The following is a 23,080-nucleotide window of genomic DNA, read 5'->3' as shown; positions in this document are numbered from 1 at the left end:
CTAACTAATAATAGGAAGGATAACACCCTGTAAATTGGTATTAACAAAAAAACCCAAAATTGAGTAGACAACCAAGCTGAATGAATAGAATAAATGAAAGCAGATAATTCACACAAAACATATTAAATAAATTAGAGAAATGCATAAAGGTATATTAAGGCTGTGTCATTGTTCAGCCAAGGAAAGAGTGTGAAAAGGTAAATGTCTCCAGCTTGGGAAGGTGTGAAGCTGCAGGTCACACCCTGATGCCTGATGGATACATAATAAACTATAAAATAATAAACTATTGTATATTAGTAGTATAGTAGTATATTATAATATACTATTGCTGTTATAAAAAAAGACAAACAAAACAATAATAATGACATACTATTAATAAGAAGAGGCACCTCGGTCAGTTATGATGTGAGGTGGATAATTGTTAAAAGTAGTCTGCATCAAGCTTAAGGTTTGCTCAAACTCAGTACAATGATGTATGAGATGAAGAAAATAAAGAAAATACCAAATCTAATCAAGTGCATAGCGACACTTGACCTGCTTGTAAACCTGTCATCCTAGATAAGATTTTGTTAAGATGAGGAGCAAAACCTATACTAGCAACTAGTAAGCCAAACCCTGTATACAACAGCTGAAGCTACAGGTTTTGAGAAGCTGAATTAAATATGTGGACACTACCAAGCTAATGAGCAAGTTACACACTCTTTATTTTGTATTAATTTTTCTGTTTTTCAGAGCAGAAGCTGCATGATATTGAAAGCTCACACATGCAGCAGCCTGTGAGCTCAGTTTTTTCCTCACACTTCTGCTTTGTTTCTGACAGCAGTTCTTTTTCTTTTTGTGTCCCAACTCATGAGTGTAAAGCGTTCATGCCATTAGCAATTGGTTTTTGTTTTTGTTTGTTTGTTTTGTTGGTTTGAAGAACAGATTTGTGATCATACTTGTGGATCACAGTGACAAGAAATGATTAGGCATATGATTTACTGATGCCTAGTTTTCAAGCTGTGAGCTATGAGCTGTGAGCAATGCAAAGTTTTTTCCAAACTTAGAAGTTTGATATATGTAACATGTGTGAGATATATGAATTCTTTTAAAACAAAATAGAAATTGTCCAAAATGCCTTAAGAAAATATGTAGTGCTGGATCTACAAAAGGAAAAAAAGAAGAAGCATTCAGTAACTTGGAAATAGCCTTTCTACTTACATGTAGATGGAAGTGCAGGTTACATGAAAGCAGTTTTAACACAGGCATTTGAAGAAAAACAACGCCTGCTTGCATTTTACTTCTGCAAATTAGACTCTGTTGTGTGCAGGCCGGTGTAGCTGCAGCAGAGGCAGTAAAAAGTCAGCTGACATTGTTTTAGGACACACTTTAATCATCAAAGTGCCCCATGCAGTGACTTCAGTTTTAAATCTAAGCCAATTTGTCTTACCTGACACATGTGAGACAACTCTCAAATGTTGGAAACTTATTGTCGCTATATGGAAAGTTTGACAAAGAGTTCGATTAGTCTGGAGAAACAGGAAATATGTGTGCCTGTGGTATGTCTGTGACAGGAAATCGTGTGTGTAACAGGAACTACATGCCCATAAAAGGAGCTGACTGTGTCAAGGACGCAGACAGACAGAGAGACACACAGACAGCCAATATGTTTTTTAAGCAGTACACCACTTTGAAAATATGGCAGAATAGAGGCATGGTTACATCAACAGGACGCCCGGTACAACACGGAAATTTTCTGAAAACCTTATTAGATGTAATTACCTTACCAAAACAACTAGCCTTATGCAAATGTGCTGCACATCAAACAGACAAATCAGACATAACTAAAGGAAATAATTTTGCAGACGAAGCAGCTAAAGCAGCGGCGAAACAAAAAGTGGACACACTGGTGTTTGACACCTCCATGCAAATTCCACTGGATGTTTTAAGAGATGAACAAAAATCGGCGCCATTACTAGAGCAAAAGAAATGGTTGAGGTGCGGAGCAATTCTACAGGATGATCTGCTGATATGTGATGGGAAACCAATACTACCAAAGTCTTTACAAAAAACGGTAGCTCTTGTGACACATGAAGTTACTCATGTGTCAACAGGAGGGAGTATAATTAATTAGTTAAAAACACTTCTATACATTAAATTTCGAAACTTCGGCAAAAGAATTTATAAGAACATGCATGATCTGTCAAAAGCATAACACTCAAGGGAACTTAAGACCAAAGAGAGGTCATTTTCCTACTCCATCACATCCTTTTCATACCATTCACATGGACTTCATAGAATTGAACGAATGTCAAGGGTCAAAATATGCGTTGGTCATAATTGACGTGTTTTCTAGATGGCCAGAAATATACCCAGTAAAGAGAGCGGATGCTATATCAGTAGCGAAGTGTTTATGTAATCATTTCATTCCAACCTACGGCATCCCAAGTTTGATCCGATCAGATAATGTCACACACTTCGTGAATGAAGTCATACAAAATGTATCACAAGTTCTAGGTTTCACATTAAAAAACCATTGTGCTTACCATCCACAGAGTGCAGGACTGGTAGAAAGAAATAATGGTACAATTAAACAAAGGTTAAGGAAAGTAATGGAAGAAACTGAGAAACCGTGGCCAGAATGTTTATCCTTAGTGAAACTTTGGATGAGAATATCAAAGGGAAGTGGCCCTATGTCACCTTTTGAAATAATACATGGGAGACCAGAGAAGTCTGCCAGAGAAATGACAATAGCAGACTGGATGGCCCAACTTTTTCAGAACAAAGAAATTGTATTGAGCAATAAACTGCCAGACGATGTGTCTCCAATCTCTTGCAGGCTGCAACCTGGTGACTGGATCCTGGTCCGAGAGCTGAACAGGAAGTCGTGGAGTGAGCCGAGGTGGAAAGGGCCATATCAAGTCCTGATTGTGACCCCCACTGCTTGTAAAATAGCAGAGCGGTCGTGGATCCACCAAAGCCACTGTAAAAAAGTGAGTGACAGCTTGGCCTAGAGATGCCGACGCCCCTACTCTCTGGTAATCTGAAAGGTGGAGGAAGGGCTGATTGGGTATAGCCCGCCCTTTGCTTCTTGCCTTTAGTCTACTTATCAGAGGGGTTAGGTGCGCCAGGTCAACATGAGGAAGCTGTCCCTCGCAGCACTTGCTCTTGCTGTGCTAGTCACAGCATGTCTTCTATGGCTCCGCCCGGATTTGACACAGCACCAGAAGAGAGCTTGGACACATGATAACTCACACCTGAGAGAGATGACATTGGATCATATCCACCCCTCGATGAACAACGCATGGTACAGATATGTATATAATCGAACTGCAGAAAGGAACTGTTACATCTGCTCACACATGCCTGCGACCTCAGTTCACGCAAGTATCTATGGCAAAACACCAAACCCCACTCAGAGTATGTGTATCATGTTTAAAGCACTAACAGGACATTGCAGCGACAGAGACATGGTGTTGTTGAAGGCAGCTACAGCCTCACAGATGGACTACAATCTCCCTGCTTATGAGAACTTGACCATCAATCGCCAGAGAAGACGTGATTGTGTGCAGAATTTTACAACAACAAACTTCACCTGTGATGAAAAAATTGGGTGAACATTGCTGTATCAAACAAAAAGGAATGTCCGCACCGATTCTCATCTCTGACCACACTTTCAAAGTGACTGCAACTACCGAGGACAACAGACGAAAGAGGGATGTGATTGATGTAAAACCACATGATGCAGTCTGGGGCAGTGATGTGCCTGAAGAATTCAAACACTGGTCCAAAGGAACCAAAGTGCTTTTGGCCCTGTTCCCCTGGGTGGGACCAGCAAAGAATACGTTACGCTTAGAAACGTTAGACTATCGTTTTGGTTTGTTTTTGAATGCTTTTTGTAAAATAAATAAAGCACAAAATGAAGAGATAGATGCACTCAGAATTTCAGTAATGCAACACAGAGTCGCCTTAGATATGCTGTTGGCGGAAAAAGGCGGTTATGTGTTCTGTTTAACACCACTTGTTGTACCTTCATTCCAGACAATGTACATTCTAGCAACATGACAGATGCATTAAAAGTTTTAAAACGACTTCAGAATGTGCAGTCAAAGGAATATGTAGACGGAGGTACAGATTGGTTGAAATGGTTGCTAAGTGGCTCGTGGATTGTTTTACTGTATAAAGGTTTAATACTCATAGGACTCCTGTTTACACTGTTCTGTATGTTTTCTACATGTGTTCTCCCATGTCTCAGGAAGATGATTTCTAAAATGATTTCCACATCGACAGCTTATGTTTCTGTACCAATGAATGACAAAAACGATCTGAGTAACAGTGAGGATAACTTTGAAGACGAAAATGTTTATGTGTAGAAAGGAAAATCTTAAAGACGACCTGTAAAGCTAGATTGCAATATAAGTAACACATAATGATGACATGTTTGAAAATGCTAGTAGCAAGAGAACATGATCTGAAATAAAGTGTGAAACGTGTTTAAATGAGCTAAAACAGGAGGGAATGTTAAAGGATTTTTATATGCATTTTGCTCTATTGTAGTTAAAAATCCCTAGTTGTTTAGCTTCATTTAAAACTCCTGCATACATTGTGTTTTGACAAAAGCTTGCATGAGGAAACTGCCACAGGAAACCTCACCCTTGCTGAGTTTGCTGAGATAAGCTTGACCAGTTCCTGTTGTGACAGTTTGAACATATATGTTTTATGCTTATCACCTTGGAAGGAGTTGTTTTGTACTCACAAGGGTGGCGCCTGAAATGTGCTACGTAAGAGCTGTCTATAAATAAAGAGAGAACCGATGTCTCGGCACGTGTCTCTGTGGAGACATTGCCCATGTAGATCTACATGTCTGAGTCTGTCTTTCTTGCCTCCTGAGTTTCCTCTTAACACCGAATCTGTTCCTTTTCGTGGAGATAATTTCTCCTGCCTTAAGGAAAATCCCTTCACATGGCACAGAAGAGGCTGGAGTGCAGAAAAACTGGTAGAGATGCAGTTATGGCTCCACAAACTATCAGCTAAAGAGAATAAATAAATTAAATTGCTGCACATTTTGTAGACTAACATTTTAAGATTATTTTTAAAATAAAATATATCTTTTATAACATTAAATGTTACGAGTCAAATGGAAGTTATTTAATGATATTTATATTATGAAAAGCAGATTTTTTACATTTTAAGTTTTTCCCATTTTCAGATAAAATAAAGACGCACAAAACAAAAGCAAACAGCCAGAACACAAAGCTGGAAAACCCACCCGATTGACCAGAATCAACTCAAAATACTCCCACACAACAGAACCAAATCTCTCAGTAGAATGATCAGTGGTTCGCTATCTGTCACCATCAAGACACTCCACAAATCCCGCAAATGATTCACTTCGTTCCATTTGAATCAGGTACCGAAGCAGTTACGTGCGTAATGAAGCTTCGGACGTCACTCGTCACGTGACTTTTGCCAAACGAAGCAAGCCTCGACACAGTGCTTCTGAACCAGTGTGTTGTTTTTATCGACACACGCTCCGGAGCCTCAGCTTCAAGCGGGCCATCACTACTAACCCACATTGGATGGATCCCTCCAAGATCCCTCCAACAAAAGTGATGGTTTGGTGTGGTATATGGGGTACAACGATAGTGGGTCCATTCTTCATCAATGGAAACCTCAAGGCCACTGGATATTTGAAATTGCTACATGATGATGTGTTTCCCTCTTTATGCACTGAAGCTGGCACGTTCCCTGAGTTTTTCCAGCAAGATGGTGCACCACCACATTATGGGTGCCAGGTCCGAGCATTCCTAGATGAACAGTTTCCTGGAAAGTGGATTGGTCATCGTGGGCCAGTTGAATGGCCCCCAGGTCTCCCGATCTGACCCCTTAGACTTTTATCTTTGGGGTCATCTGAAGGCAATTGTCTATGGTGTGAAGATACGAGATGTGCAGCACCTGAAACTACGGATACTGGATGCCTGTGCTGGCATTTCTCCTGCGGTGTTGCTATCAGTGTGTGAAGAGGGTTGCATTGACAATCCAACACAATGGGCAGCACATTGAACACGTTTTATAAGTGGTCAAACTTGTAAATAACTCATGAAAGAATAAAGTTACGTTGAAACCAAGCACACCATTGTTTTTCTTGTGACATTACCAATAAGTTTGATGTGTCACATGGCCCTCTTCCTATTGAAAAAACAAAAGTTGTATCCAAGATGGCCGACTTCTAAATGGCCACCATGGTCACCACCCATCTTGAGGAGTTTGCCCCCTCACATATACTGATGTGCCACAAACAGGACTTTAATATCACCAACCATTCCCATTTTATTACGGTGTATCCATATAAATGGCCCACCCTGTAGATATAAACTGAAGACATCAAATATATGAAGAAGGATATATGGAATTATGCTGAAAAGAAAAAATTGATAAATAACTATTCATTTTTATTTACTTGACCTTTATTTATACAGGTAGTCCCACTGACACCCAATGTCTCATTTACAAGAGAGACCTGTGCATTTTCTAGATATATCTTATATTTTTGATTCCTCGAGGTAGCCACCCTTTGCTTTGTTGACAGCGCTGCAAACATTGGCCTTCTTTCAATGAGCTTCATGATGTAGTCACATGAAACAATTTTCACTTCACAGCTGTGCTATGTCAGGGTCCATTTGTGGAATTTCTTGCCTTCCTAATGGGGTTAGGACCATCAGTTGTGTTGTTGAAATCAGGTTTGTACACAGCTAACAGCCCTATTTGACTGTTAGACTGTTAGAATTCAAATTATGACAAGAACCAATCAGCTAAGTAAAGAGAAACCACAGTCCATGAATACTTTAAGAACTAGTTAGTCAGTCTGGAAAATTGTTAAATATTTGAACTTGTCCCCAAGTGCAGTCGCAAAAACCATCAAACACTACACTGAAACTGGCTCACATGAAACTCACCTCTGCTCCTGAGGATAAACTCATCCAAGTCACCAGCCTCAGAAATCCCAAGTTATGAGCACCTTAGATTAGAGTCCAGATTAATGCCATACAGAGTTCCAGTAGGAGGAGACTGCATGAATCAGGCCTTAATGGTCAAACAGCTGCTAAGAAACAACCAGTAAGGAAAAGCAACAAGCAGAGATTTCTTTGGGCCAAGAAGATGACCTGGTCTCTACAGTGTCCTGACCTAAATCAAGATGCTGGCCGATGTGTGAAATCTAAAAATAACTCTTATAAAAATAAGTTGTTTGGTGGTGGTGCTGACTTTTTACAGTCAGTTACAATAACTCGTACTGCATACTAGCTAGCATGACGGACTTTCTATACAACAGGAGCGTGTCAAGCAAAGTTTTGCCAGGGGGCCAGGTAGGGCATTAACAGGGAAAAGGGGGCACAAAGAAATACTTTTCTTTCTTATTCTTATTTAAAATGTGTAGCTTTTAATACATACTTATTTGAATCTTACAAGCAAAGTTTTTATCTGATGTAAAATGTATAGAAATCATCTGACCATCTGCTTCAGGAGCTGTCCACTCAGCACAGCATCAGCACCGCGGAAATACACGGATACATCCGTAGACTCGAGACAGAATGTGTTTTCGGAACTTTCAGGTGTATTGACCAATGTTTTCCTTTCTGATCAAACCAGAAAGCTTTAATGAGCAACTGGATTTGCCTCGCATTAACTGGCTGTACACAGAGGACATCGAAATGCAGCTGACTGAACTGAAAAGCTCGACTGTGGGGGTCAAAGTTTGCAGAACTACAAACGCAGCTGGAATCCACAGCTGTGCGTCTTTATGGAGCTTGCATTTTAGCCTGCTGGACATCACCTGACAAGTTTAACTGTCTTCAGAACATTGCAGAGGCCTTATTTGACAGTATTTGGTGCTACATATCTGTGTGAGCAGATTTTCTCTCACATGAAGAGTGTCCTCAGGTAGCCGTCTGAATACTGGACTCTCGGAGACCTGTGTCTCTGAGTGGGAGACCAGAAATCACATTAACATGAGTATCGCTGTATTAACAAACATGCCATATTGGCCCAGTTTATTTTTCTTATCATTGTTGTGAGGAGACCATAAACAGCATTTGCATTTTGTGTTGTACAGTTCATTTGCTGTTATGGATAAAAAGTGTCTTTTTTTTTGTTTCAAAATAGCTGATAACTATTCGCTGATAGCTGCCAACATCTGCAAACAAATATAATTCTATAAAGTGGTTCTATATAGTGTGTAACTGTTAATATAGAGCGTTATTAAATTTATTGCTAATGCAATCATATGGCACACTGACTTCTGAGAAAATTTTAGATGGCACTCATCATCAGAAAGGTTGCCGACCCCTGATTTAAAATATAAAACATGTTTTGAATTATTTCACTTTTTTGTTTACTATATAATTCCATATGTATTCATTCATAATTTTGATGCATTCAGTGAGACTCTACAATGTAAATAGTCATGAAAATAAAGAAAAAAAATTAAATGAGAACATGTGTCCAAAATTATGTGAATGGTACTCATGGACATTGATCACTGGTTTTTGATCAATGGTCATGAGAATTTGTATAATTATGATGAAGGAACTGACCTCACAGCCCATTGTTCCTTCAGTGGGCTGGTTTCAGTCATTGTGCAAATGTACTGTTTTTAAGATTGGGGAAACCTGCAGTCAGCTGAGACTGAAGATGTCACTTGGATGAGTGATGAAACGTTTCTCCCACTGAAATCGCTACGTCCAGATGAACAGAATCAACTTTTGGAGATTTACTTACCTGGATGATTGAGCATGCATCAAGACACTCATACAGTGAGTTGTTTTTAGCTATTTCAGTTAACAAATCTCCAATATGAGCTCCGTATGACAGCTGAAAAAAACCTAAACACACACTTGCTGATCCGCCATGGCAGAAGTGTAGAAAAAGTAAAAGAAGGTAACTGAAACTTATTTACAAAATTGATCACACAAACAGCCAGATGGCTTAGTTTGGCAGAGAGCTGTGAAGTTTGTTCCGCCTGTCATTTATCAGTTGTTGCTGAATTTGTGGCTGCTCCATATCAGTGCAATTTATGAAATATAAGGTTTGCAGATTTTGACAATTAGATGGACTATTCTGAATTCAACATTGTACACAATGAAAAAATACTAAGCAATTTCAATGAAAAGAAGCCTAAACTATTTTATTATTAAAGACAGAGACAACAAAAGATTGTTCAAACTGTTGACAATTTTCTTTTTTCACTTGACTAAACATCCTCAAACATTTGCTAATGCTAACAAACAATAAAAAAATAATTTCAACGCTGAGACAAAACAATAGTTGAGCTGAAATAAAAATCTAAACAAAATTAAGTGTGGATATAATTGGTTTATATGAAGTTAGAAGTCAAAGACAGTCAAACAGATCTCAAATCATATATTAATAAGAATACTCTTTAACATAAACACTGAATAAAATCAAATTAAAAAATTACACCAATAATTTTGTTTTTTGTGGTTTCAGATGCAATGTTTGAAAAGTGTTGCATAATTAATGAAACACATCTAATAAATTATTTTTAAGAAAACATAAGAATGTTGATGCACTAATATAATGGATTTATTTGTGTTCTCCTCTGAAAATGGATTACAATTAGAAAACTTGAATACAACTACATGGAGGTGATAAACTGTATATTTTCAGAACTTAAAAATGATCAGATTAAAAATATATGCATCTTAAAAGCAGGGCATGAAACAGATTCAAGGTAAAGAAAGATCTTTAACATGGTCAAATGTAATGTACAAATTTTAGAAGAAAAGAAGATAAAACAAGTTGAATTCTGAGAATTTTACCGCAAACCTCAAACATTAGAATTATGTGTTTACAATTATGAATTATTAAATTAACTTTTCCTGAATCAAAATGGGCCTTTTTTGGTTAACATGCATGTCTTTCATGCAAGATTGGTCCATGTACATATACAACATCAAGATGGTTAACTTGTTTGACAGCAGTTTTTTTGCATTTTGTTTCCTCCCATTGTTGACTATTCGATTAAGAAAATGTTTGTTATAAAAAGGCAAACAATATCCCAATAAACAAAATTAGGTTAAAAATTTACTCATCCAGAAAATTGAGAGTGGGAATGTGACTTTTGTTTTTCCCTTTGGCTTTTTATTTTTTGTGAGTTGACTTAAAGTCACTCATATCATCTTCTTCATGTTAATAATTTACAGATTTCCCTTTTTCTCACTTAGACAAAATCAGACTGTCACAGCTGGATTCATGTGTTATTAGGTGAAAACAAGTTATCACTCTTTCAGGACATTTGGAGTTTCTTTGATCATTTCGTCCAGACTTTTAATGGCTTCTTATTTAGATATTGTTTTCCAATGAACTGGAATCGCTCCACTGCCCTGGCATTTTAACCCATAGTGGTGTTTCAGTTCTATTTTAAATGGACAAACAAACCATTTCCAATATGCCAGTTCAGACCCATCAGGGGTGATTCTCCAGGTATCATACGGTGGACCAGCAATTTTGTACCATTTATAGGCAATGGCTTCCTCTGAATCATACTTAGGGCAAAACGTGCAATCACTTGGAACATTTGTTGTGCAGAAAATGACGCTGAGCTCCACTGTGTGTCTATGCCGCCATCCCTTTACAAACTGTACTTGGTACAAACAGCTGCACAGAATGGACACGCCACCCAGCAGCAGTTACACAGCTGATCAATGAGGATTTCTTCAGGCTTCTGCCTGGATTCCTTCAGCTTATCCAGGGAAAGGATGCTCATCTGCTCAGTGATGGATGTAAATCCTTACAACTAATTAAATAAACATAATCAGCTCATACAATATCATCCATATGCTGGTCTCATGTGGTTTTTTCCCCTTTTAATTCTCTTACTTCACTTAATTTTCCCCCTTTTTGTGGTCAGTGTGTTTACATTATTTATTAATGTGTCAGTACTGCGTTCCTGTAAAAGAAGCAAAATGTGCACAGGTGTGATGGCTGCACTTACAGCCACACAGTGGTAATACCCACCATGTTAGTGTAGAGGCTTATAAGTAACATTGCATTCACATTTGTCTTTCTTTAAATATAGGAATTAATTTACAGGACAATAAATAACTGGTTTCGGTTTAGAGTTAATTCACATATCCACATAACACTGCATTCTAAAATAAGTGCGCACATTTTAGTTTACACTGTTATGTATGATTAATCTTTTGTTTTCTGAGTTACCTTAGTTGCAGCTGCTCCAGTCCCTTGATTGAGGAGCCAAGAGGTGGAAAAGGGGCGGAGCGAGCTTTGATGGAAGACTGCTAATTGGTTCATTCCATAACTCGGGACCATGGGGGGGGGAGGGAATTGGAGTTCATTATGTTTGGTTTAGTTAGGCTTTGTGTGTTTTACCCCTTCTTGTGTTTTTTGTGGGCTGATCAGCCACTATTTAAGTTTCCCCTTTGTCTCGTTAAGTTAGGTCAGGTTGTTTGAGTTATCAGTAGTGTTGTTAACTTTGAGTAGAGTTCTGTTATTTTGACCTCTTTTATGGGCCCAAGATTTTGATTCTTTTTGCATGATTTAACCAATTATGTTTTTTGGGTTAAATAAAAAATAATTTTTTTGGACTTTAACCTGTCCCTAAGTTTCTTTCACTGCTCGGTCCATCACAACAGGTTTTAGTTTGTGGATGTTTGGGATCAGGGCAGAAGTTTCAAAGGGTCAAGATGAGAAGGTCACAGAGGAATCACCGACCTTCCAGTGAGCTGCCTCTAGCATATTAAAGGGTCCAGCCTGTGCTGTGCAGGCTGCTCCTGGGATCTGTACACAGTTAAACTGCTTATTCACGTTTCACAATGTGATGTAACAAAGCAAGTAATTTGACATTTTCACTGCAACCATATTTCAATATTTTACAGCCGGCCATTTGTGCTCAAAGTGATTTTGAATACATTGTGTTAAGGTTAAACAGTGAGTTTAAAGCACATCTCTCTGGCTTCTAGTTAGAGATCAGATCCTGTGAGACACTCAGTTTTTTAGTTAACTGTTTCAGTTAATGCAGCTCCAATATGAATTACTTGTGACAGCCACTAAAAAACCCCATTAGCACAAACTTACTGCAAGCACATGATAAATTCATTGTAGTCTGTAAAAACTGAGTCGGCCTTGTATCAGCACAACCACTGCTACCAATTTTGCACCTAAATTGCTGAGTACTACGCCATCTAGTGGGAAGTACAGCCTGAGAGAATGCCTGAGTTTGTGAGCCTGAGCTCAGGCCTAATGCACTGACTTAACTTATTTACAAATAACTCTCCTCACACATTTGCTGATCCACCGTGACAGAAGTGTACCAAAAGTCACACATGAAAAGAAAGTAACTGAAACTTATTTGCAAATTTACAAATCTGATCACACAAACAGCCAGTTGACTTAGTTTGACAGAGAGCTGTCAGGTTTGTTTCATCTGTTTTTTTATCAGTTGTTGATGAATTTGTGGCTGCTCCATGTCAGTGCAATTTATGAAATATAAGATTATGACAATTAGATGGACTATTCTGCATTCAATGTTGTACACAATGAAACAAATCATATATCTTTGAGAATAAACTTTAACTTAAACATTGAATCTACAATCAAATTGAAAATTTTGCCACTAAATTACAAAAGACAATGTTTTTGTTCTGGTTTCAGATGCAATGTTTGAAATTAATGATCAATAAGTGTTAACACTTGTCATTAAATACATTTAAAAACAGGACATGGAAAAAGATTTAATCATTGAATGAATTTTTCTGAAAGATCTACAGATTAACACAGTGCAATGTAATGTACATATTTTAGAAGATGAGAAGAAAGATTTAACAAATATAATTCTGAGAATTTTACCTGAAAAATCAAGCATTAGAAATATAAAAAAAGCAAAATAATGAAATGAATAATGAAATTAATAATGAAATTTTCCTGGATCAAAATGGGAGTTTGGTGGTAATCTCTGCATTTCTTCAATGCAATCTTTGTCTATATATATTTAGCACATTGACTTGGTTAACTTGTTTGACAGCAGTTTTTAGATTTAGTTTCCTTACATTTTTTGACTATTTGATAAACAAAAAATCTTTGTTATAAACAGGTGAATGATATCCCAATTAACTAAATTAGGTTACAAATGTATTTATCTGGAAAACACTCTGAAAGCCTAGAAGGACAAAACATTGAGAATGTGACTTTTGTATTTTTTGTGAATTAACTTATAGTCACTCATAACATCTTCTTTATGTTAATACGCTGGATTCACGAGTTATTAGGTGAAAACAAGTATCATAATTTTCAGCATATTTGCAGTTTCTTTGGCTCATTAAAATATTTCATCCAGACTTTTAATGGCTTCATTTTTAGTTATTTTTTTCCATTGATCTGGAATCTCTCCGCTGCCCATGAACTTTTTCCCATAGTGCTCTTCCAGTTGCTTTTGATACTGACATACAAACCATTTCCAATATGCCAGTTTAGACCCATCAGGAGTGATGCTCCAGGTATCATACGGCGGACCAGCAGTTTTGTACTGTTTGTAGGGAATGGCTTCCTCTGAATCAGAGCTAAGGTAAAAAGCTTCTTCACTTGTAACAAGTGTTGTGCAGAAAATGATGCTGAGGTCTTTAGTTTGTCTATAGGGATATCCATTTATCCCATCAGCTCGATGAAAAGGAGTGCTGTGGCCATCAGGACTGTGATCTTTCATGGTGTTCGTACAAACAGCTTCACAGAATGGACACTTTACCCAGCAGCAGTTACACAGCTGATCAATGAGGATTTCTTCAGGCTTCTGCCTGGATTCCTTCATCTTATCCAGGGAGAGGCTGCTCATCTTCTCAGTGATGGATGTAAATCCTTTTTCTATCTCTTCCTTGAGAAAGTGAAAATCTTTTATGTCACTGAAGTTTTCAGGACAAATGTTGTCAAATGTCAGCTCATCCTTTAGGATGTTAGAAAATTCATTCAGCCACATATCTGTGTTTCCTCTCTGATTTTGGACCTTTTGTATTGCCATAAATAAAGCCTGACTCACAGTTGTTTCAATGTCATTAACATTTTTCTTGAGTGTATTCACAGCTTTGTCTTTGTGACTCATGTAGATGTATTTTTGTACTTCTGCTTTAATGAAAGCTTCTGTTTGTTTCCTTGGATTTGTGATGTATGTGATGAAATCATCAAAGTTTTCTTTCTTAGCGAGTGACCTCAACAAATGTTTCTCCAAGTTCAGTCTGTTCCCATTGAATGCTGGGAAATTACACCTCATCCTTCCAGCAAGATCAATGGCAGTCTTGTTACAGACAGCCTCAAGAGTGGAAGCTTTCAGCTTTTCACAGATCAGTTATCCAAGCACAACAGCAGAAGAGTTCTCTTTACAAAAGCTTTTAAAAACTGTGTAAAACTGTGTTTTCTTGCTTTCCAAATAAGTGATTGGATCATTGTTCATTTTAAATTTCTTGTGTGACTCTTGAATCCAACTTTCTGCCTTGTAGAACACATAGAGCAAGAGATCAACTTTAAACTCCTTGTTTAAAGTGTATTTCCTCTCTGACAGAAATTTCTGAACTTTTTCTCTGACATGATTGGCCATTTCATGCAAATATGCTGGCGTGTAGCCTCTTGCAGCTACAGGTTTGTTTTTGATTGCACTAAGTGACTCGTTTTCAGCTTGGTCAATGAGCGATCTGATCTGATGTTGTTCATGGAAGAAACCACTTGAAATATGTTTTTGAAAAAAACTAGTCACCCGATGATTACTTATCACATAAACTGAATAATCACCAACATCATATATTTTTTTGTATCTACCACTTCTTTTGCATTCATCTATAAGAGTTGGCTCAAAACCAAGTTCTTGAAGGATCATTAACTGATCTTTTTCCAAATTGATGTCTTCAACAGGTTTTATACGTGCTGTTAATTCAGCAACCCAGCCGCTCCAAACAGACCTGAACTGTCTTTGAAGCTCTTCTTCATCTTTGGCCTTATCCTTCAGTTTATGAGCGAGCTCTTTGCTCTTTTGCAGAAGTTTGTTCTCAAACTCTGATTTCTTCTCATCCAGTTTTTTACAAGCTTTCTTCTGCTGGATAACTCCGTCCAGTTTTATTTTCACCATTTTCACTTGATTATTAAGAAATTCCTCAATGTCTATTTCAAATCGGCCTCTCCACTGAGCCAAGATCTCTCTGTCTTTGTCATCCTCAAAGTACTTTGTCATTTCTTTTCTGACTTCTTCATATGTTTTACTTGTTTCTTTAAAAAGATAGGTTTGTTCAACCTCATGAAGTTTTCCATTTTCAATTCTGTTATGAAGTTGGTTTTCAATGGTCAACATGATGCTCCTCAGGCTCCAGGTCCAGTTCCCATACTGGACTTCCAGTTTTCCGTACACTGAAATTTCAAGTGTGTTTTTAAAACTGAAAACAAAACTTTCAGTCAGCAGTGCAGTCCACAGGTCCTGGATGTTTGATTTGAACTGTGAGAGAGTGATCCCAGCAGACTTTGAAGCTTTAGAGAGGATGGTGTTCTTCACTTCCTGGATGCTCTCACTGTAACCTGGATTTGGAGGAGCCATGGGTGGACTGCCCTCCCACAGCTGGGCACAGTATTTCACATCTTTCTGAACATCAAATTCAATGACATCACTGAAGCGCTCTGCATCATAAACTTCCTCTTTGGCTGCTAGTTTGGCCATCTGGTCCAGTTTTTCCTGCAGGCGTCTCTTTCCATCCATGTTTTTCTCTGCTCCTGCAACATCTGTGACATTCTGGTGAACAAACACACAACTGGGAGAAAGTTGAACTTCCTCCATCCTCATGAAAGCCTGAACAACAATCTGCAGAATGTCCTGGATCTCATTCTCTCCAAAGATGTTGATCAGTGTCAGGTTCCCCAGACCAACAACAAGTGTTGCCAGTTCATTGTCATGATGAAGAATGCTACCTCCTAACTCAAGAGCACGCAGTCCTTCAGTGTCCACCACTAGAACATAGTCAAACTTCAAGTCTTTCTTCATCTCCTCTGATACTTTGAGCAGCTGCATGAAGGCACCTTTGGTGCACCTGCCTGCACTCACTGCAAACTGCAGCCCAAACATGGTGTTCAGCATTGTTGATTTTCCACTGCTTTGTAGGCCCAAAACTGACAACACAAAAACTCTCTGGTCCCCCAGTTTGTTGATGACTTCTTCTAAAAGACTGGAGATCCATGTTAAAGGCACATGACCTGCATCACCATCCATCAGCTCCATCGGGTGTCCTGATATCATCAGCTGTGCAGCCAGCTCAGGGTATTTAGACCAGTCAGTGTGTCTGCTCTCTCTGTGTGTTGTTTTATGGGCTTCATAGATCTGTCCCATTTCTCTGAAGATGTGCTCCAAACCAAAAGTTACAGACTGAAGTTTCTTTGATATGTATTCAAGTTCAGTTTGTTTTCTTAATAACAGATCTGATTTGTCCCGTTTGTTCTTCAAAGCCAAGACCTCAGACCATTTTTTATCATAACTTTGGAGAATTGAAGAAACATCATCTGTGGAGAGGGCATCTATGAAGATCTGAGTCCATTTTAGGAAATACTCTCTGACTGTTGGCGGCAATGATGAGAGACTTCCAGTGAACAACTGCATCAGTTTACTGCAGGAAGCAGCACATTGTTTCTGACGTATGTTCATCAGTTCTTGTTGCTTTTTACTTTTCTCCTTTTCAGCGTCTCCTCTGAGATGAAACAGTTCTCTGTGTATTTTGCTCCACTGATGCCACAGTTGGCCTTGAAAAGGGAGAAATTAATCTTTGAGCTTTGAGACATCCATGTTATCCTTTGTAAGCAGATTTATTATTTCCATAGCAGCAGATTTTCCTCTTTGACAGGCTGGGTCAGTTTCATCCACTCTGATTCCAGAGAGCTCAGCCATGGTTTCAAGCTGGAAGGATGGTTTCAAGATGGGACAATCAAGGGAAGACAAAACTTCTCTAATGATCCTTTTCAGCTGTTCAGATACATCTGAGTGGCTTTTGTCTTTGAGCCCCATTATGTATTTTCCCTTTTTTGTCTTAACAGCATCACAGCTGCCATCAACAGTGAGACAAATAAGAGGCTTATGAGATTTAAAAAGAGATGATGCAAGTGATCGACTTTCTTCATTGCTTTGCAGAGATGCCACAAGAAAAATATTGATGGAGGATTTTTGAATCAGTATGTCACGCTGTTTTTCAATCAACAGAGCATCACCATGGAGATTACAAAAGGCAATACAGTCATTGAAGGCATCATTGGGTTTTCCAGCAGGGCAGTACCAGGCAATCTCTGCCACACCATCCATCAGATAGCAAGACTTGGTGCTTCCTGAGGAGTTTCTGTGGAAGAAGGTGTCGTGACGGTTGTTGATCAAAGTGTTCATCAGCTGAGATTTAGACACTGACAAAGAACCCAGGCGGAAAAATGACACCAAGGGTGTTTCAGCTTTGTAGACTGGAACACTCTTCATGGTGACAAGGTTTGGGTTATCTTTGATTTGATTTACCCTCCAAGTCTTTGTTATTTCTCTGAAAGTCCACAGAGGAAACTGAATCTCCTTTGTAACTGGGTCAGGAACAAGTAAAGGTAAGGCATACTGACACTGGGAGAGCTTTGTAATCATCATTTGTTTAAGGAAGCTGTCTGAGCAGTGAAATACTGCCATCTGAACGTCCATTGGATGCACAGAAGTCTGCTCTTTCTTCTGCGTGTCCACACTACTGCTCACAAAAACTTCCCAGTCACTGCAGGAAGCATTGAACGACTCCTTGATCTGACAGCTTGATCTTACACAAGTATATCTGGCCCTGTAGTCTAATATTATCAGCCTTTGGAGAAAAGAGCAAGCTAGATCTTTCTCAGATTCTACATGGTGCTGTTTCACAGGTGGACCTATTTGAAGAAAATCTTCTGGTGACAACTTTTGTTGAAGTTTGTCTTGAAGGTGAAGTCTGTCAAGCAGTCTCGGTAAAGTCTCGGTTTTTATTTGACATGACCTGTTCTGAGTGTCTACTTCTTTTAGTGCCTGTAGTAAAGAAGCAAAAAACAAAACAACAATAAAAACACACATGGTATGTTCAGAAATTACAGTGTCAAAGAATGAGACAGACTATTCTTAATATTCTTAAATAAGTTCTTGTGACAAATATTTGGACTTTCCTACCTTCTCTGTGTTTCTGCTCATGTTTTCATCTGAGCCACCTGCAAGATAAAAATGAACCAGAAAGTGAGATCTACGTGACTGAATTAAATCAATAGTATGACAAAATTAAAATCATTACAGGTGCATGCTCAATGTGAAACCTAGGCCCAACCTATCATGTGATTTCCTGAGCAGAACACTAACTAGGACATTAATAGCAGAATTTTTACAAATATGCCAATATTTTATGTGATATAATATAAGATCAGCTTAAGAGGTGAAAACAGATGTGAAAGAAGAATTTTGAAATCATGCAAAAAATGTAAAATCCTAGTAGTTTTTTTTCTTTTTTTTGTGGTTTTTACTCTGCTGTAAAAACCAGAAACATGTTTGGTGAATTATTTTCATAACTTGAAATGCAAATATAAATTGTAATTTTTTAAAACTAATGCACAAGCTTCAGGATTTCCTGGGATTTTCCAACACAGCCCTCTCTAGTGTTTACACAGAGTGGTTACCGGACACAAAATGCCAAGTGAGTAAGGGAGCTGATAGGAAGGCATCAGTATCTCATATAACAACTTGTTTCGAACAGTGTGTACAGAAAAACATCTCTGAGTGCATAATACAGGTTTACTACAACTGGTGAGTAGAAGAAAATTACTGATTGGTCTGACGAGTCTCAACCGTGACATTTGGTTGGTAGGGTCAGAAACAACCTGAAAGCATCAGTCCATTTTATCTACAACCACCAGTTCAGGCTAGTAGTAGTAGTAGTAGTAGTAATGGTGTGGGGGGCATTTTCTCGACAAACTTTGGGCCAACTGAACATTGTTTAAATGCCACAGCCTACCTGAGTGTTTGTTACTGACCGTAGCCATCCCATTATGACCACAGTTTTCTGATGGCTGCTTCCAGCAGGATCACATGCTATGTCACAAAGATCAGATGGTTTCTTGAATATGACAAGGAGTTTACTGTACTCAAATGACTTCCACAATTGCCAGGTCTCAATCCTGTATTCAATTCAATAAAACTTTATTGATCCTGAAGGTTGACCCCAAAGGAAATTGGGTAGGGCTGTATAGCTCCTTTGGGATGTGATGGTGATTGCCTTATTTGCTATGATTTTGACAACAGACATTTGCTGCTTTATTTTGCTCTGCCCTGCCTACTGACAAACCTGCACCCTCACATACTTCCTTACACTTAAATCTTTGTGCAATTCTACACTGTGTTTTGTGGTAGTGTTTCTCTCTAGTTACTGTTCAACAGACAATTAAGGAGGGAAAAAAAACTATAGTACATTTTCTTTTTAACCAAGATGTGTTCCTTCAATCTTCTTCCAAATTTTGCTGGCAGTGCACTTAATCTTTAAGGATGATGGATTGGACTGTAAAATTACTTTGAATATAATTAACATTTATGATATTTATTATCAATTGTGAACAAATTCAATTTATTTTGATAATATCCAGAAAATTAATTAAAAATTTAAAAAAAAAACATCCTTGACACAAAGTTTTTAACTCATTCCTGAAAATGAGAGGAGAGTCTTATCTCAACTCACTGCATGATGAAAGGGCATTTCTGCTCAAATTCAACAAGCTAAATGCAACATGATAACAGCATATCAAGAATTCATTAAAAATCATCCTTGATGGTAGTTTTTTTATGGCATGAAGCCATAAGGCCCTCTCACATCGGACACAGCATGAGCTATGCTCACTGCTAGCTAGAGCGAAGGACCCAAAATTTGTCATGCTGGCTGCTGCACAGGGTCAGATCTAGAGGTGTGGCATGGGTGGCCACCCTAAAATGATCTCTTGCCACCTCTAGTGCCACTCTAGTTTTGCATATGACAGTGTTGTTTATTAAAATAAGATAACATTAAGACTTTGCCTAGCTACAGTTAGCACTGAATATACATTCTAAAAATGAATATATTGCATAGTGTTTATAAATTTTAATGACATGCCACTAAATACAAAGTTATGATACAAAATATATAAATGATGCTTTTTTCCAAATCCTGTCGTCATGTTTAGTGTGGTTAAAAAAAGCATTTTCTAAGGACAGCAGGAAAACAGCAAAGAAAGAGAAAAAGCTACTTCTTTCCTGTTGGTGGGGAAATGTACCATGCAATATTTATTGTCGACGTGTTGTTTATGAAAAACCGGCAACACATGGGATTTGGTTGTTTGGGAAGAGGGCAAAGTTTGGCGAGTGATGGCAGCGAGACACAGCAAGTGACAGGGAGAGAGAGAGAGGGAGAGATTTGTGACGTTTAGCATGGAGTGTATTTGTTGTTTTGTTTTGTGTGTCAGTGAGGGTACTAATAAATGTCACAAAGGTGGATTGTAATATAAACTCTGTCTCCAAGTGGAAAACTGGAGGAGTGATACACCTCCTGCTGTCACGTCTGCAGGTTTATCCCTGTGGTGTTTTCCTCTGTCATGTCACAGACAAACAATTTTTTTTACTGGCACAAATAATTTGTGGGGCATCTTATTGTGACACCTGATTGTTCTCTCATTTTAGTTATCATAGTATTTTTAAATGGTTGTACAAAAAAAAAAAAGAAATAAAACAATGCAAGATGCATTGGCTAGTAGGATAAAGAGTTGTATATAACTTTAATTCTTTACAAAACTTGTGCATTAGTTTTAAAAAATTACAATTTATATTTGCATTTCAAGTTATGAAAATAATTCACCAAACATGTTTCTGGTTTTTACAGCAGAGTAAAAACCACAAAAAAAAGAAAAAAAACTACTAGGATTTTACGTTTTTTGCATGATTTCAGATCAGTTGTATTCTTTCAGTATGTCAATGAAAAAATAACAGTAAATTCAGACACATGGGGTTGAGCTGAAAAGAATGATACCAAGCAAGGCAACAAATAAAAAATAAAACAATTTGTAGGTGAAATTCAAATGTAAAATCAAAAGTAGTCAAAAATGGCCAATTATATTTTGGACCTCAGAGGGTTAACCCAACAAATCATGAAAAATTGGGTTTAAATTTTTGTTCATGACAATGCAGATTTTTGACATTTTGTGTAAACTTAAGCATGTAACAATTTGATTTTTTTCCAACAAAAAAAAGTCTGAAACTTAAGTTAGACTTGTGTTTGTGAGTGAACCACCCCATGCTGTGTAGCTTTCTGGATTTTATACTTATTATGCTACATATTTATTTAATATACAGGCTATACAGTACATAAAAGTACGCCTGCTCCTTGTCATTTCAAAATGCGTATCTGACTATATATCCCTATGAGAGGTTGTGTTGTATTATGTTCAAATGTTTAATAATAAAATGTATCGCTCATTCATAAAGAAAGCTTTGCAACTATCCCAGCTAGTGAAGCTTGTGTTGTTTCCACACACAGAGCCGTTGAAAAGCTCTTTAGGTCCCTGTATAAGCACGCAAACCTGTGACAAGTTCACCAAACTCAGACACGCACAGAAAGAAAACCTAGCCTGTAACAACTATTCATGTGGGCCTTTTATGATCACACATTGGCAAGCACTGTTTTAGTGAGGACTTACACACACACACACACACACACACACACACACACACACACACACACACACAAATATAATACAACATACATTCCCGTCTCTAATTTTCTGAGCTCCTCCTGGTTTGTGCAGCTCGGTTTAGTTTCGATTTCTAAGGGAATTTGTCAGCGGAAATAAAAGAAACGTCCTGTCAACCTACAAACAGTCGGAATAAAAGTAAACTACCTCACAAAGCCAATGACTGTACATAACCAAATACAACTTTTTTTTTTTTTACAAGATATTCTCTCTTCTCTGCTCTCATTCTTTCTCTCTCTATTACACACACACACACACACACACACACACACACACACACACACACACACACACACACACACACACACACACACACACACACACACACTGCATATATAAACATCACCCAATAAACTCACCTTCTGAGCTCTGTTTGGGTTGTGTAGATGCAGCTGGCTCCTTTAAATCCTACCAGACGCTGCTCTTTACATTTAGTGAGATCAGTAACAGCTGATGCTACGTTTGCCTCTCACTAACTCTTCCCACATGCAAGTGAGATTTTAGGATTTAGAGCAGTCACTGTAGAAAAGATGGATAACCTGGGTGCACTTCCTCCTATTGTACAAAAATGAAGCCAAATTTCCCTCCTGTGGGAGCTGTTGTGTTGCACTTTTGGAGACAAAGTCTGCGTAATACTGACTTGAGGTGGAGTGTCTGCATCATGCTCCCACCCACACATCCGCTAGATGTGACCGCGAACACCATCCCCCACCCTCTACACTTCTTACATGGCCCAGCTGCTCTGGTTTATCTGCTGATGGGTTTACTTCCAGGCTGGACTACTGTAATTCATTATTATCAGGTTGTCCTAAAAACTCCCTGAAAAGCCTTCAGCTGATCCAAAATGCTGCAGCAAGAGTACTGACAGGGACTAGAAAGAGAGAGCATATTTCTCCTGTATTGGCTTCCCTTCATTGGCTTCCTGTTAAATCCAGAATTTAATTCAAAAATCCTGCTCCTCACATACAAGGTCTTAAATAATCAGTTAAGTAATCGCTCTCACACTGCAGGCCTACTTGTTGTTCCTAGAGTATTTAAAAGTAGAATGGGAGGCAGAGCCTTCAGTTTTCAGGCCCCTCTTCTGTGGAACCAGCTTCCAGTTTGGATTTGGGAGACAGACACTCTCTCTACTTTCAAGATTAGGCTTAAAACTTTCCCTTTTGCTAAAGCATATAGTTAGGGCTGGATCAGGTGACCCTGAATCCTCCCTTAGCTATGCTGCAATAGACGTAGGCTGCTGGGGATTCCCATGATGCATTGAGTTTTTCCTTTCCAATCACCTTTCTCACTCAGTATGTGTTAATAGACCTCT

The 23,080-nt window shown here is 38.3% G+C and overlaps 1 protein-coding gene across 1 annotated transcript; it reads right to left on the bottom strand.

Moving 5' to 3' along the window:
• Positions 1-9,367: 9,367 nt before the first annotated feature.
• Positions 9,368-22,477, bottom strand: LOC120435934 (interferon-induced very large GTPase 1-like). The gene is made up of 3 exons (XM_039606137.1): positions 22,128-22,477; positions 18,182-18,219; positions 9,368-18,043 (listed from the first exon to the last, which is right to left on the bottom strand). Exon 3 carries the CDS (start codon positions 16,673-16,675, stop codon positions 14,348-14,350), a length of 2,328 nt encoding a protein of 775 aa, XP_039462071.1. The 5' UTR covers positions 16,676-18,043; positions 18,182-18,219; positions 22,128-22,477; the 3' UTR covers positions 9,368-14,347.
• Positions 22,478-23,080: the final 603 nt, after the last annotated feature.

This window comes from Oreochromis aureus, linkage group 22 (assembly GCF_013358895.1).
Source record: "Oreochromis aureus strain Israel breed Guangdong linkage group 22, ZZ_aureus, whole genome shotgun sequence".
In the NCBI taxonomy this organism is placed as follows: Eukaryota; Metazoa; Chordata; class Actinopteri; order Cichliformes; family Cichlidae; genus Oreochromis; species Oreochromis aureus.
This window is presented reverse-complemented; position numbering and strand designations above follow the sequence as displayed.

Bases quoted from the DNA above. Each gene is read 5' to 3' on its own strand.
- LOC120435934 (XM_039606137.1), bottom strand. From the start codon at position 16,675: ATGAACATACGTCAGAAACAATGTGCTGCTTCCTGCAGTAAACTGATG.